General features: G+C 61.2%; 5 protein-coding genes across 5 annotated transcripts; 2 read left to right on the forward strand and 3 right to left on the reverse strand.

Moving 5' to 3' along the window:
- Positions 1–964: 964 nt before the first annotated feature.
- On the reverse strand, positions 965–2,497 carry A1Q1_02650 (uncharacterized protein; the record flags this gene model as incomplete). Its single annotated transcript, XM_014323911.1, has 1 exon — positions 965–2,497. The coding sequence occupies one exon, from the start codon at positions 2,495–2,497 to the stop codon at positions 965–967; it is 1,533 nt and encodes a 510-aa protein (XP_014179386.1).
- Positions 2,498–4,945: 2,448 nt separating this feature from the next.
- Positions 4,946–6,973, reverse strand: A1Q1_02651 (riken protein; the record flags this gene model as incomplete). The annotated part of the gene is made up of 5 exons (XM_014323912.1): positions 4,946–5,266; positions 5,326–5,785; positions 5,837–5,926; positions 5,979–6,607; positions 6,653–6,973. The coding sequence occupies 5 exons, from the start codon at positions 6,971–6,973 to the stop codon at positions 4,946–4,948; spliced, it is 1,821 nt and encodes a 606-aa protein (XP_014179387.1).
- Positions 6,974–7,539: 566 nt separating this feature from the next.
- On the reverse strand, positions 7,540–8,600 carry A1Q1_02652 (uncharacterized protein; the record flags this gene model as incomplete). The annotated part of the gene is made up of 4 exons (XM_014323913.1): positions 7,540–7,672; positions 7,733–8,277; positions 8,343–8,425; positions 8,480–8,600. 4 exons carry the CDS (start codon positions 8,598–8,600, stop codon positions 7,540–7,542), a joined length of 882 nt encoding a protein of 293 aa, XP_014179388.1.
- A 167-nt stretch (positions 8,601–8,767) lies between these two features.
- A1Q1_02653 (uncharacterized protein) lies at positions 8,768–9,587 on the forward strand (the record flags this gene model as incomplete). The annotated part of the gene is made up of 6 exons (XM_014323914.1): positions 8,768–8,925; positions 9,050–9,119; positions 9,165–9,222; positions 9,314–9,347; positions 9,388–9,463; positions 9,510–9,587. 6 exons carry the CDS (start codon positions 8,768–8,770, stop codon positions 9,585–9,587), a joined length of 474 nt encoding a protein of 157 aa, XP_014179389.1.
- Positions 9,588–9,846: 259 nt separating this feature from the next.
- On the forward strand, positions 9,847–11,844 carry A1Q1_02654 (meiotic recombination-related protein; the record flags this gene model as incomplete). The annotated part of the gene is made up of 4 exons (XM_014323915.1): positions 9,847–10,074; positions 10,120–10,942; positions 11,064–11,475; positions 11,562–11,844. 4 exons carry the CDS (start codon positions 9,847–9,849, stop codon positions 11,842–11,844), a joined length of 1,746 nt encoding a protein of 581 aa, XP_014179390.1.
- Between the last annotated feature and the right edge of the window lie 43 nt (positions 11,845–11,887).

Genomic DNA, 11,887 nt, shown 5'->3' on the forward strand with positions numbered 1-11,887 from the left:
GGGGTAGTGGTGCATAGGCGTAGAGTTTAGAGTAGATGGTTAGGCGATGATGGAGCTTTGATTCTCGGCGATGAGCGCGAGAGTTCGAGGAGTACGGAGCCATGGGTAGTGAGGGGAGCGATGGCGTTGAGTGGGTGAGGAAGAGGAAGTGGAGGGAGGAGATGGGGTGTAGAGAGCTTGGCTTGGTTAGACTATATACGCAGATAAAAAGGAAAGGAGAAAAGCGCAGATGAGTTGACCCGTTTGAAGAAAAGAGAAAATGAAGTGACCCCTTGGGTTCCACCTTCGGCAGAGGCCAGAGGGGGGCAGAAATGTCCTCGAGACTTGTGTATGCGGTAAACTAGCTGTATGGTGGTCGTTGGTGGTTTGCTTTGATACTTGATGCGTAGGGATCTTCCAGTAGTGACGCCCGAATACGTCTCGAGAGCGCCGAAAGAGACCGAGAGAGCCGAGAGCGGCGGGGATTCTTGTGGCGGAGAGCGCAGTGCTGACCGAGTTGGAGAGAGGCTGCACTAGTTGGCGCTCGAGGAGCCACGGCGGCCGCGAGGCTGGCGCGGAGGAGCGCGAGAGCGACACAACTCGGTGCGCTGCATGTGCATGAGGAGCTTGTCCTTGCGAGCCTGTGGTTAGTTCTTCACGTCCGCAAGGGGCAACTCACAAAGGCATGGCCGCAGACGGGACACACGAAGGGCTTCTCGCCGGCTGTTTGTTAGCTTTCCGATCAGTGGGCTTCCAGCTTCATTGCACCGCTTGTCTCGAAGGGGGCATGCTTCCGGCGCACCCAGACGGATGAGGTCATGCCGACCGGATCGCAGCCACGGGCCTCCGCTTCGGCAATCCTCGGCGTTGTGCCGCCACACCCGCCACCTTCGACACCAGAAGATCACCCATCACTGCACGACGTCGTACTCACTGTGTTTCCGGCGGTGCCGCTGCTCTGTCAGCTAATTTCACCATGCGCAAGCTAGTCTACGCACCTGCAGATCGTTCCGGCGAGTGAACGCCTCGCCGCAGTCGTCGCACTGGAACCGTCGCTGCTTGTCAGCTTTCCTCCAGTCGTTTCGGGCAGCCTCGCTCTCACCTTGTTGACGGGACTCACCGTGGTGGGAGCGCTAGCCATGCGCCTGGTGGGGCTCTTGTTCTCTCCGCTCTGGCTAGGTCCGGCGGTGGGGGGGCCGTTCTTGCTGTGGTTCGCGAGCGGCGGCGGCATCGAGCCTCCCGCGTGCCCGGCAGGTGCGCCAGGGTTGGAGTGGATGAGGCCGAGACCGAGCGAGTTCATGCCCCCGCCAGGCAGCTGCTGGTCCTGCATGCTGGGCGAGTGGGAGTGGCTTCCCTGCTGGTGCTGGTGCTGGGCGTGGTGGTGGTTCCACTCGTGGAAGCCGTTCGTGTACTGCTCGTCCCAGAGGCGCTGGCTCGGCGCCGGACGCAGGCGCGGCGGCACGTACCCGTCAATCGTGGGCGCTTGAGCCGTGGGGTAGCGGTACTCGCCCGGCGCGCCGGGTGCGTTGCCGTAATACTCGTAGCTGCCCCCGTAGTCGTAGTTGGGGTCGTCGTGGTTCAGGCCGTTCTCCCTGTACTGCTGCCCGCTGCTGCCGCTGCCACTGCCACTGCCGGTCACGCTGGGGCCGGGGCGAGTGGGTGCAGAGTGCTGCTCGTACTTCCTGTCAGTCGGGGAAGGGTGCGTGTGCACAAAGTGGTTCTGGCCACCGGTCTCGGGGTAGCGAGCGTCACGGCGCCGCGAGTTGTAGCCCATGGGGAACATGAGCAAGGGGTCCGTCGGCTGCTGCTGTTGATGCTGAGACTGGTGCTGAGGGTGCTGAGAGTGCTGCTGGTGAGCACGCGAGAACTCGAGCGCCGGGTCGAGTGCAGAGCCCCACACTCCGCCAGAGAAGTACATCCCGTTCATGTGAGGAGGGGGAGGAGGCGCAAACGTCCCCGCGGTGGGCGGGTAGAGCTGGTGGCTGCCCGGCTGGCCGGACTGGCCAGGCTGGTGGTGACCGTGCTGCTGCTGGCCGGGCTGAGACTGCTGCTGCTGCTGCTGTCCCTGCTGCTGTTGACCTTGCTGGGGCTGCTGACCGGTCTGTGGCTGCTGACCAGGCTGAGCCAGAGTGTGCTGGGTGTGCAACTGGGGAGGAGAATGCTGCTGCTGGGAGTGCGACGACTGCTGTGTCTGCTGAGTCTGCTGAGTCGGCGCATGGAGCACTCCAGGGGTGCCATCGGGTGCACCCATGTTCGCAGTCACTGGCGTACCGGGCGTCTGCTGCTGCTGCTGCTGCTGAGGGGTCTGGTGCTGGGGAGTCTGCTGCGGCGCCGACTGAGCAGGCTGGGTCTGCTGCGAGGGCGCGGGCTCGAGGCCATCCATGGTGGCGGACTGGACCGAGGGCGTCGAGTTGCCAGTGCCAGCGCCTCCCGTGCCGCCAGTGCCGGTGCCGTCGACCGGCGACGACGGCGCAGAGTCGGGCGACGTGATCCGCCCGTAGCTCGAGAAGCCGTACATTGGCCCTTTCTCTCGGTCTGGCAGTGGCTCAGAGTTTCGATTAAATCGAGGATACTCGTGATCGCTGCTGCGTCAGCGAATGCGAACAGGCTACGGAGGGCGAGCTGCTTAAGGCTGTCAAAAGTGTTCAGTGGGGGCCCGGTTGATGATCTCCCGTCGCTTGGCGGGGATGAGGGGCGAACAAGATGATAGGGGCAAAGGATGACAACGATAGTAAAAATGGGGAAGAAGAGGTCGTGGAAGACGACGGCGTCGACAGGCGTAGCTGCGAACGAACGCCAGCAGCGCCAGGCGTAGCGGTTGCTAGGGTAAGAGGGAGAAAGACGTACCGGGCGTGGATGTCGAGGAGGGTCGACCCAGGTTTAATCGCGGGCGACTGGAGGGGCGATGAGGGGTGAAGGGGAGGGGCGAGGGGGGGCTGCGCTGCGGAGCTGGATACGTTTATGAACGAAGAGCAGTGATGCTGAGTGAGCAGACTGGGCTGGTGGGAGGCGTTGGACGTCTGGACGTCGGTGAGGCGAAGGCGTTGAGGGCGAGGCGCTCAAGAACACTTGTTATCCTTGAGCATGGAGAGGACGAGGGAGAGGGCACTGGCGAGTTCTCTCTGTTGCTGTCTGAGTCATGACCTGTGCCGCTGTGCCCACATACTCTTGTGATGATGACGCCCCTCTGAGTGTTGGGTGGGTGTTCTTCTGTTGTTTTGCCGGGCGGTGGGAGTGAGTGGTGGGGGAAAATCGAGGTGGCATGCCCTATGCCCTCGGCCGCCCAGTTGTTGCGAGGATGTGCGCTGCGTGCGTTGATCTAGCCACTCGGCGTATTGCGCAAGGCCCATGAGGCAAAGGGAGGCGAGGACGTGCTCACGGCGGTGTTGGGGACAGTGTGAGGGGGGTGTACGAGGCTGTTTGTCGTGCTCTCGCTCCCTCTCCTCCGTGTGTCCACTCATCCCCCCCTCTCGCTCCGCTTCCCTCGGGTCTTCCAGCGGGTCACCAGCGCGCCCGCAGTAAGTCGCCTCCCGGCCCCAGAGCCGCAGAGCCGGGCAGGCATCTGGAGCACGCGGCGCAATGTCGATGATCCGAACGGGTCTGACTGACTTCTAGACAGACGAGCGAAGATGTGCAGATACGCCCTCCCTTTGGCTCCTTCGTCTCTCTGGTCGCCCGCCTTGCGCTCCTTTCCACTCGGCGCGCATCGTTTCGCTTCCCCCCGATCCTCCCCCTTCATCGTTCCTCATCGTTCCTCACGACTCCTGGATCCCCGGCGCCCCTCATGCCCTTCAGAACGATTGTCCGTCATTCGCGACGCCCCGCCCGCAGCCGCCGAGTCGTGTTGAACACCTCGACACGGTATTTGGCCCGAGGGGCGCGTCATCTGGTGGAGAGGGCCTCGAAGTCCCCCTGCGCCCCCGTGAACCCAGGAAGGAAGGGGCGACAGGGAGCCTACGGAGGAATCGAGCTCTGTGTGGTCGCAGCGATCAATTTGTGTCTGTTGCCGCCGATCCGTTAGAGTGTGAGTGCGTGTGCGGGGGTGCGCAGGTGTGCGCAGGTGCGTGGGTCTTGAATCTGCAGCTCTTGAGCGTGTGGGCTGCGTAACGTCAGTCCAGTGAATCATGTCAGTCCCCAGGATGAGCCAAGCGTGTGTGCACGGCTGTACAGTACGACAGTTGTGTGGACAAGGCGGCGATGCAGTGATGCGCACCCAGGTGATACGCAAGTGCTTGCGTGAGTCAAAGTCAGACGCCGGGCTCGGTGCAATCGACCTGCCGCAAACTGATCGCATCAGTGTTGGCCCCCTTCGATGGATCTGGTGTCAGTTGGTCCGTCCGGGGCAGTGAGTCCGCAGAGTCTGCGAGAGTGACGGTGTGACCAGTGCTTGGAACTGGAGCTGGAACGAGAAAGGTGTCGTTTTCCCGGCCCACCTGGGCCCACCCGGAACTGCCGCTGGCGCCGCTAAGTGTTAGTGCTGACGGCTGTCTTGTGCGGCGACGCACTTAATCCCTCACCGCATTGCTCTGCGTCATCGTCTCCCTCCGCTGTCGACTACCCTCTTCCTCATCCATGTGTCTCGCCTGACCTCCACACTCGGCACGAGTAAGCGATCTGGTGTGGTATGCACACGGACATCGTGATGATGGCACGTTGTCGCATCATAGAACCGTACAACAATACATAATAGCCAACACACGCATTCACTGCATAGCCTCACGCGTCGCATCCGTGCTCGTCTGCTTCGCTGCGAGCCGATCCGAAGCGATAGGGGAGGGAAATGGACAGCGTGGTGAGGCTTGGTCATCGCGTAATCATGAGAGGTGTGGGTGGGTGAAATGATCAGATCGAATTGCCAACGAGAGTGTGTGGTCTGTGGGATATCTCTTGGGGAATAGGGGTGTGAGCTTAGCGGGCTAGGTAGTGGGTAGGAAAGACATGGCACTGGCGTGCGAGATGTGGTGGCTCAGACATCGGTGCCGCGCAGCGGCGTGCGTTCGTCCAACGCCGGACGCGCCGGTGGCGCATTGTCACCCCGGACGATGGCGCGCAAGCTGTCGTTCACGGACGAGACCGCCGCGCCTGCCCGGGCGATCGCACGGTCACGCATTTGGCCGAGCCAGGCGAGCCGAGAGCCTCCGTCCGGCGCCTCGGCGCCCTCACCGGCGACTGTTCCGGTCGCGCCGTAGTCCGTGCGAGCAGCCTGCGCGTCGACAACGGGCGTCAAAGTGGTCGAAGCCGACATGTCCCCCGGAGACACAGTGACGTCTGCACGGCATGTAGGGCACTGAAATAGGTCAGCGGCGTTCACTGGCTGAGACGTCATCAGTTGCACTCCGGACTCACAAGCTTGCGCCACTTCAGCAGCCACTCATCACACTCGTCCTTGTGGAACACGTGGCCGCAGGGCAGAATGCGCACGATCTCGCCGCGGCTAAAGTTCTCCATGCAGATCGCACACTCGTCCTTCGAGTAGTACCGCTTGCTCTTCCGTCGCTGCTTGCCTGTGCGGCGGTGAGGAGGAGAAGTCGCCGAGTCGATTGCCGGGATCGTCTCCACCACAATGCCACTGGTACCAGGAACAATGTCGTCGCCGGAAAGCGGTTCGCCTGCCGAAGTCGAGCGATGGAGCTCATTCTCCGGGGACTTCGGCGCCTGCTCCGAGTCATCGGGCTTGCGATGCTCGTCGTCCAGCCCAGCATCTGAGTCGTCCGTCTCGTCCTTCTCCCATACAATGTCTGGCGTCCACACTCGCTCAGGGAGAGATAACACGACCGTCGGAGGGGCACGGTTTGCCTCGCGCTGCCTGAGACTGTGTTAGGAATTGCCATGTTCAATCTTCTCCGCAAAGACGTACCGGTGGATGCGCACACGATGCGCAGCAATCGTAGCAAGAAGGAACAACGAGGGCATCAGGAGGGCAAATGTCAGAAGACTGCCTAGAGTGCTGAATTGTCAGCTTACACAAGGCGAGGCCCCTTGGGAGCTGGTACACTCACTTGCCGTCGTCGTCGGCTTCTCCAACTTCCACCTTCAACTTGGTGTGGTTGCTGAGCATGTCCCGCAGGGTAAGGTAGCTCGCTCGAGACACGAAGACAGATGGGATGATAATGTTGGTCGTGTCCTCCGGTGAGTACATCGTGATGAGATTCTCCCGTTTCCGACCCTCCTCGTCTGTCTCACCGGCCCGAGCAGGGCTGTCACCCACGACTACGGCTGCTGCCCCCCGCTCCTGAGCAGCCAGGACCTTGGTAGCGAAGTCACAGTCCCCCCTCTCCACCAAGGCGACGACATAGGGCGGCTGGGGCGGCGAGGGGCGGATGGGTGGCCAAGCTGGGGGCACACACGCGCGCTGTGGAGGGTGGTCTGAGCGGGGCCGTGATAACGGGCGGTTGTTCTCATGCGCTTCAGAGTCGATCGCGCTGAAGCCCGAGCTCGCGCCTGTAGCGCCTGCCCTCCATCCCGATGAGCCGGTCGACCGAAGTCGGAGCTGGTGAAGATCGGACTTGGGGTCTGGGAGGTCCTGGAACGCTACCATCGTTCCGTTGACTGGAAGCTCAGTGTCCGGTCGAAGGAAAGTCGGGAACGCAGCAGGTCGGTGTGGGAGCGTGATGTTGGAGTCACCGAGCTGAGACAGTCAGTTTCAGATTCAGCCAGCAACACTCACGTAGACAGTCAAAGTTCCCTCACCACCCATCGAGAACCAGTGCGAGATCCAGCCCGTGTCCGGCTCAGCTGCAGCCTTGACGTAGGACATGCTCCACGGCTCGACCGGGTCGGCAATGCGTGCCCACGCCTCGCGGACGATGCGGTTGTAGTCGTCCTCGTCCGAGTATCCTGCATCAGGTCCGGCATTGTCGAGGAGACCCTGGGTCGGGGCGGCTAGTGTTGGTGATGGGAAGAGTGCTGCAAAGGTGACGATCGAGAGGGTCGCGAGCGCCCAGAGGTGCCTTGGCCGAACGGGACCGCGGAGAGCGGGCAACCGTGCAGGCATCGGTTGGAAAGTCTATGCCGCGAGGGTCGCGACTTGAAGACAGTGATCGGTAGGTATGGTCGTGTGGAAGGTGGAAGGGAGATTGCAAGGCTCACATTGACGTCGAGTCCGTCGGTACATGGGTGGCGGCTCTAAGCTCTGTGTAAGCGTTCGTGCACCAGCGTTTGCCGCCTGCGCGCCTGCCGCCTCCTGGATCCAGGTCCCACCCAGCACCAGCATTCTGGCCACCGCACGTGAGCCTCGATCGTCACCCAGCGTTTGCGCCGGAGACGGACTTCATCATCATCGCATAATCTGCAATTGTCACGCAACCATGCACGCTAGTGCGGGCACTACAGTGCACCATCCGACCCACGCCGCAACCACAGAAAAGTACAAGTACATGCATGTCAGGTTTACTAGCTCATGCAGCCTCATCCAGCGACGCAGGCAAAATCGGCCCGCTTCGTCAGCCCAGCCGCGCAAGTCACTCCATAGCTCGGTCCGGATCAGGGTGACACCGAGCGACGGCGTTCTAACAGTATTTATCGCTGCATTGTTAGCTTGCACGAGCAACCACTCCCAGCTTACCTCTTCATCTTGGATCGCCGATCCAGCATAGCCTCGGCAACACGCCCATCCTTCTTCGCGCGCTTCAGCTCGCGTCGGTCCTTGTCAGAAACCTTGTGCACGCCGCCACCCCAAGCCTGATATTGGGAGCTGAGATGTCAGCTCAGCTGTCGCTCATACGTAAAGCCGTCGATAAAAGCTAACACTCACTTTCGCCTCAGCTCATCCTCAACACTTCCCTCCTCTGGACCGTCAGGTTCGAGAAGTCGCCGTTTGCTGCTATCCTTGCCGTCGAGCTGTTGCAAGCGAACCTTCAGCACGAACTCGCGCTGGCATTTAACCCGGATGCCACCCTGTGGCTCATCCCCGTCGCACCGGATCTCCGTCTTCTTAGCGAGCACCGTCTCCTTGTCCGGCTTGTCAGCGAGAAGGAACTTGCCACTTGGCTCGGACTTGAGCGCGAAGCCGGGGAAAGCAGAGTCAGAGGGGATGACTTCGGTGATGAATGATTCGAGAGGTCCGCGACTCGCAGACACATCCAGCTTGCCGCTCGGCAGTGCGGATAGGAAACCGCCCGTCGCGCTTCGGAGAGACACGCCGTTACTTCCCGCCAGCCGAGAGACAACCCAGACGTGGTTGACGTCGGACGGCTCGACGAAGCTGAGCACCTCGGAGGGGGACAGCTCGTTGAAGCCCTCCGGTGCTTCCGGCAGGTCGAGCGGTGCCGCGCATACTCGCTCTCGCGTCGGATCCCACTGCACGTCAGCTGATCAGCCCTTCTCTAAACTCAGGAAACAGCCGCACGGGAATAACTACTCACAGCAAGACAGCTCAGCGGTTCAGTCGGGAGCAGCACAAGCGTTGGGCCAGTCACCTCGTCACTCTTCGCAGGGAACATCCATCCTGACAGTTAGCTGTCACTGAAAATAGAGAGCCAGTCCGCGCAGAGCAACTCACCCCTTGGGTCCTCCCTAGCCAGAGCATCAAGCTCATCGCCATCGTCACGCTTCTCACGGTGAGAGCGCTTCTTCTTCTTCGACTTCTCTCCCTTAAACTTGAGGCGGCCTACACCGGACATGATACAGAAGAGATCACGTTATCTTGCTAGAGTGAGGTCTCTTTCGGAGTAGTTCCAGGTACGTGGCCAATCGGTATTCGCTGACAAAGGAGTTTCGACGACTAGTTGATGCTGCTGCTTTCGAAGAGGATGAGATGAAGGTAATCAGCGCAGATAAACATTTCGTCATGACGGCGACAGGGCTAAGTGGTGGAGCGGACTTTGACATCTGTCCGCTCACCGTGCGGTCAACTCCGGTTGGCGACTTCAGCGGCTTACTGACGAACTCTGATGTTGTTGCTCATCATTCCAGCCTCTACGTCGCCATGCCTCTGCTCGAAGCCAAGTGCGTATTGCTGATCTGCTGACGTCTCCGTCAAGCTACTCGTGGACAGCCCACAACTCTCACTTTGTTGATCCTGTGCTCATACTGACGTCCGCAACCCCCGTGCCGTCAACGCGCTGAACAGCACGTCCGCCCCGGCCAACACCTTCCTCGTGTTTTACAGCAACGTCGAGAACGGACAGATGTGGTGCCCTGTAAGTGTAGCACCTGCGCCCAGAGTCGTGCTCAACTGATCCCAGGACTGCCGAGACGTGGAGGACGTTGTCAAGAACGCTTTCGACGCCGAGGACAAGCCGAGTACGTATATGGCGCATGACGACCGAGCATTCTTGCTTAGGCTACGAAGAGGAGAGAGCTCATCAACTGGCTACCTGAGCTGACGTATCAGAGGCCGCCATCTACTGGGTCGGCTCCCGTGATCAGTGAGCTTTCTCTTGATCGAGGAACCTAGCTCACTCGCAGGTGGCGCGACAAGAACAACGGCGCGCGTGTTGACTTCAACGTCAACTCTGTCCCGACCATTATCCGATACACGGACGTGAGTGCAGATACAAACGTCTCTTCGTTTTCATCTGACAGCACAGGGTACCGAGACCGGCCGTCTCGTCGAGGGCGAGATCCTCGACTCGAGCAAGTTCAAGGACTTTGTCGCCGGACAGTAGACGCAGCAGAACCCAGTCTGCAGCCAGATATTACATGCATAACCATAAGCACGTCATATAGATGCAATGTGAGCCGTTGGAGTCGCAGAATGCTAGGGGTCCGTGACCTGATGGTGATTCGCCGAGGATGATCCGGGCGGGCTGGCGCGCAACGCGTCGTAAGATGTCAGGAGCCGGTGGAGGTGCCTTCCTCGCGAACATTTCGGTCTTCCTCGTCTCCTTCCTCGATCAACAATTCAACAGCAAGCCGGCAAGCGAAATGTCCTGCCCTCTGTCCTCGATCTTGGGCAAGGACTGCGGCATCACGCAGCGTCTGGACTGCATCCAGCGGCAGCTGCACCCGACCGCGGTATGGGAGCAGATCACTACCATGCCGCCGTGGAAGGTCGCCGTCGTCGTGATCGTCCTCATTGCCAAGTTGCCTGTCTTCCTCGCCTGGCTGAAGAACTGGACTACCAGCCGGACCGCCGTCAAATTCAACTGGCCGGTGCCTCCCGTGAGCTTGGGATCTCGGCGCTAGCTGACAGTCCAGGAAGCGTCGCCTGAGTGGAAGGGCAAGGTTATCCAGAACCCGGACCTGTTCGCGCACGAGCGCGATGCCTCGCTCCTCCCCGCCGGCGCGGACACGAAGGCACAATATCTCACCTGCTACGACCCGTCGACTGGCTCGCACATCGAAACCATTCGCCTCGAGAACGAAGCTGAGATCCTCGCTCGCCTGCAGAAGGCATGGGCCGCTCAGCCCTCGCTGGCCGCGAGCTCATTTGCGCAGCGACGTCGCTTCCTGACATCGCTGAAGGCATGGATCCTGGCGCACATGAGCGACATTGTCGCCGTCGCGGTGCGGGACACGGGCAAGACGCGGGTCGATGCCGTTTTTGGCGAGATCCTGACGACACTGGCGAAGATCGACTGGCTCATCTCGGACGGCGAGGCGGCTCTCGCTCCTTCGAAGCGGAAACGCACTTTACTCCTGGCGCACAAGAACAGCGAGGTTGTGTACGAGCCTCTCGGTCTCGTCGCCGCGCTCGTCAGCTGGAACTACTCGTTCCACAACGCTCTCGGCCCGATCCTCGCCGCCATCTTCAGCGGGAACGCCATCGTCGTCAAGGGCTCGGAACAAGTCGCCTGGAGCTCGCGTTGGTTCATCGGCGCAGTGCGCGCCTGTCTGTCCGCAACAGGCTTCGACCCAGAACTTGTTCAGCTGGCGATCTGCCTCCCCGGCCTCGCCGAGAAGTGCATCACGACAAACCCCGACGTCCGCCACATCACGTTCATCGGCAGCGAGCCCGTCGGCAAGCTCGTCGCCAAGGCGGCCGCGCAGAATCTGACCCCGACCTGCATCGAGCTCGGCGGTAAGGATCCCGCCTTCATCATGCCCGACGCCGACATGAACTTCTTCCAGAGCACGTGGATGCGGGGCGCGTTCCAGTCCGCCGGCCAGAACTGCATCGGCATCGAGCTCTTCATGGCAAGTTTCCATCTCTTCTGGGCTAGCTGACGACCAGGTCCCCCGCTCGCGACAGCAGGAGTTCATCGACCTCCTCCTCCCCCGCGTGCGCGCTCTCAGGCTGGGGAAGGATGTAGGCTCCCTGATCTCGCACGCTCCGATCGCGCGACTCGAGAAGCTCATCGCGGAAGCGGTCAAGCAGGGCGCGACGCTGCACTGTGGCGGCGAGCGGGCCGTGCTCCCTGACAGGCCGGAGGGCGCGTACTTCACGCCGACGCTCATCTCGGACGTGCGCATGGACATGGCGCTCGCGACCGAGGAGCTCTTCGCGCCCGTGATGACGGTGGTGCCGTACGACAGTGTGGAGGAGGCGGTAGCCTGGCTGAAGAAGCAGCGTTTCGGCCTCGGCGCAGGCGTGTACGGCGGCAAGCGCGCCGAGTGCGTCCGTGTCGCGCGCGGACTCGAGTGCGGCATGGTCTCCATCAACGAGTGAGTGTACCCCGCTGACGAGAGGCTGATGCCAGCTTTGGCGTGTTCTACCTCAACCAGTCGATGCCTTTTGGCGGCGTCAAGGCCTCGGGCCACTCGCGCTTCGCCGGCCCAGAGGGGCTGCGCTCGCTCTGCAACCCCAAGGCGCTGATTCAGGACACGGTGTTCAAGGTGCGCACGTCGATTCCGCCGGCACTCGACTATCCCATCAAGAACGAGGACAAGGCGTGGGGATTCCTCCACGGGCTCGTTGGACTGGGTTTCGGCGGCATCGGGGGGAAGGTCAAGGGTATCTTCGAGCTGGTCCGGAACGGGTAGAAGGGCAGATGCAAGCATTATACATTTGGGCAAACGATGTAGT

This window comes from Trichosporon asahii, assembly GCF_000293215.1.
Source record: "Trichosporon asahii var. asahii CBS 2479 unplaced genomic scaffold scaffold00051, whole genome shotgun sequence".
Lineage (NCBI taxonomy): Eukaryota > Fungi > Basidiomycota > Tremellomycetes > Trichosporonales > Trichosporonaceae > Trichosporon > Trichosporon asahii.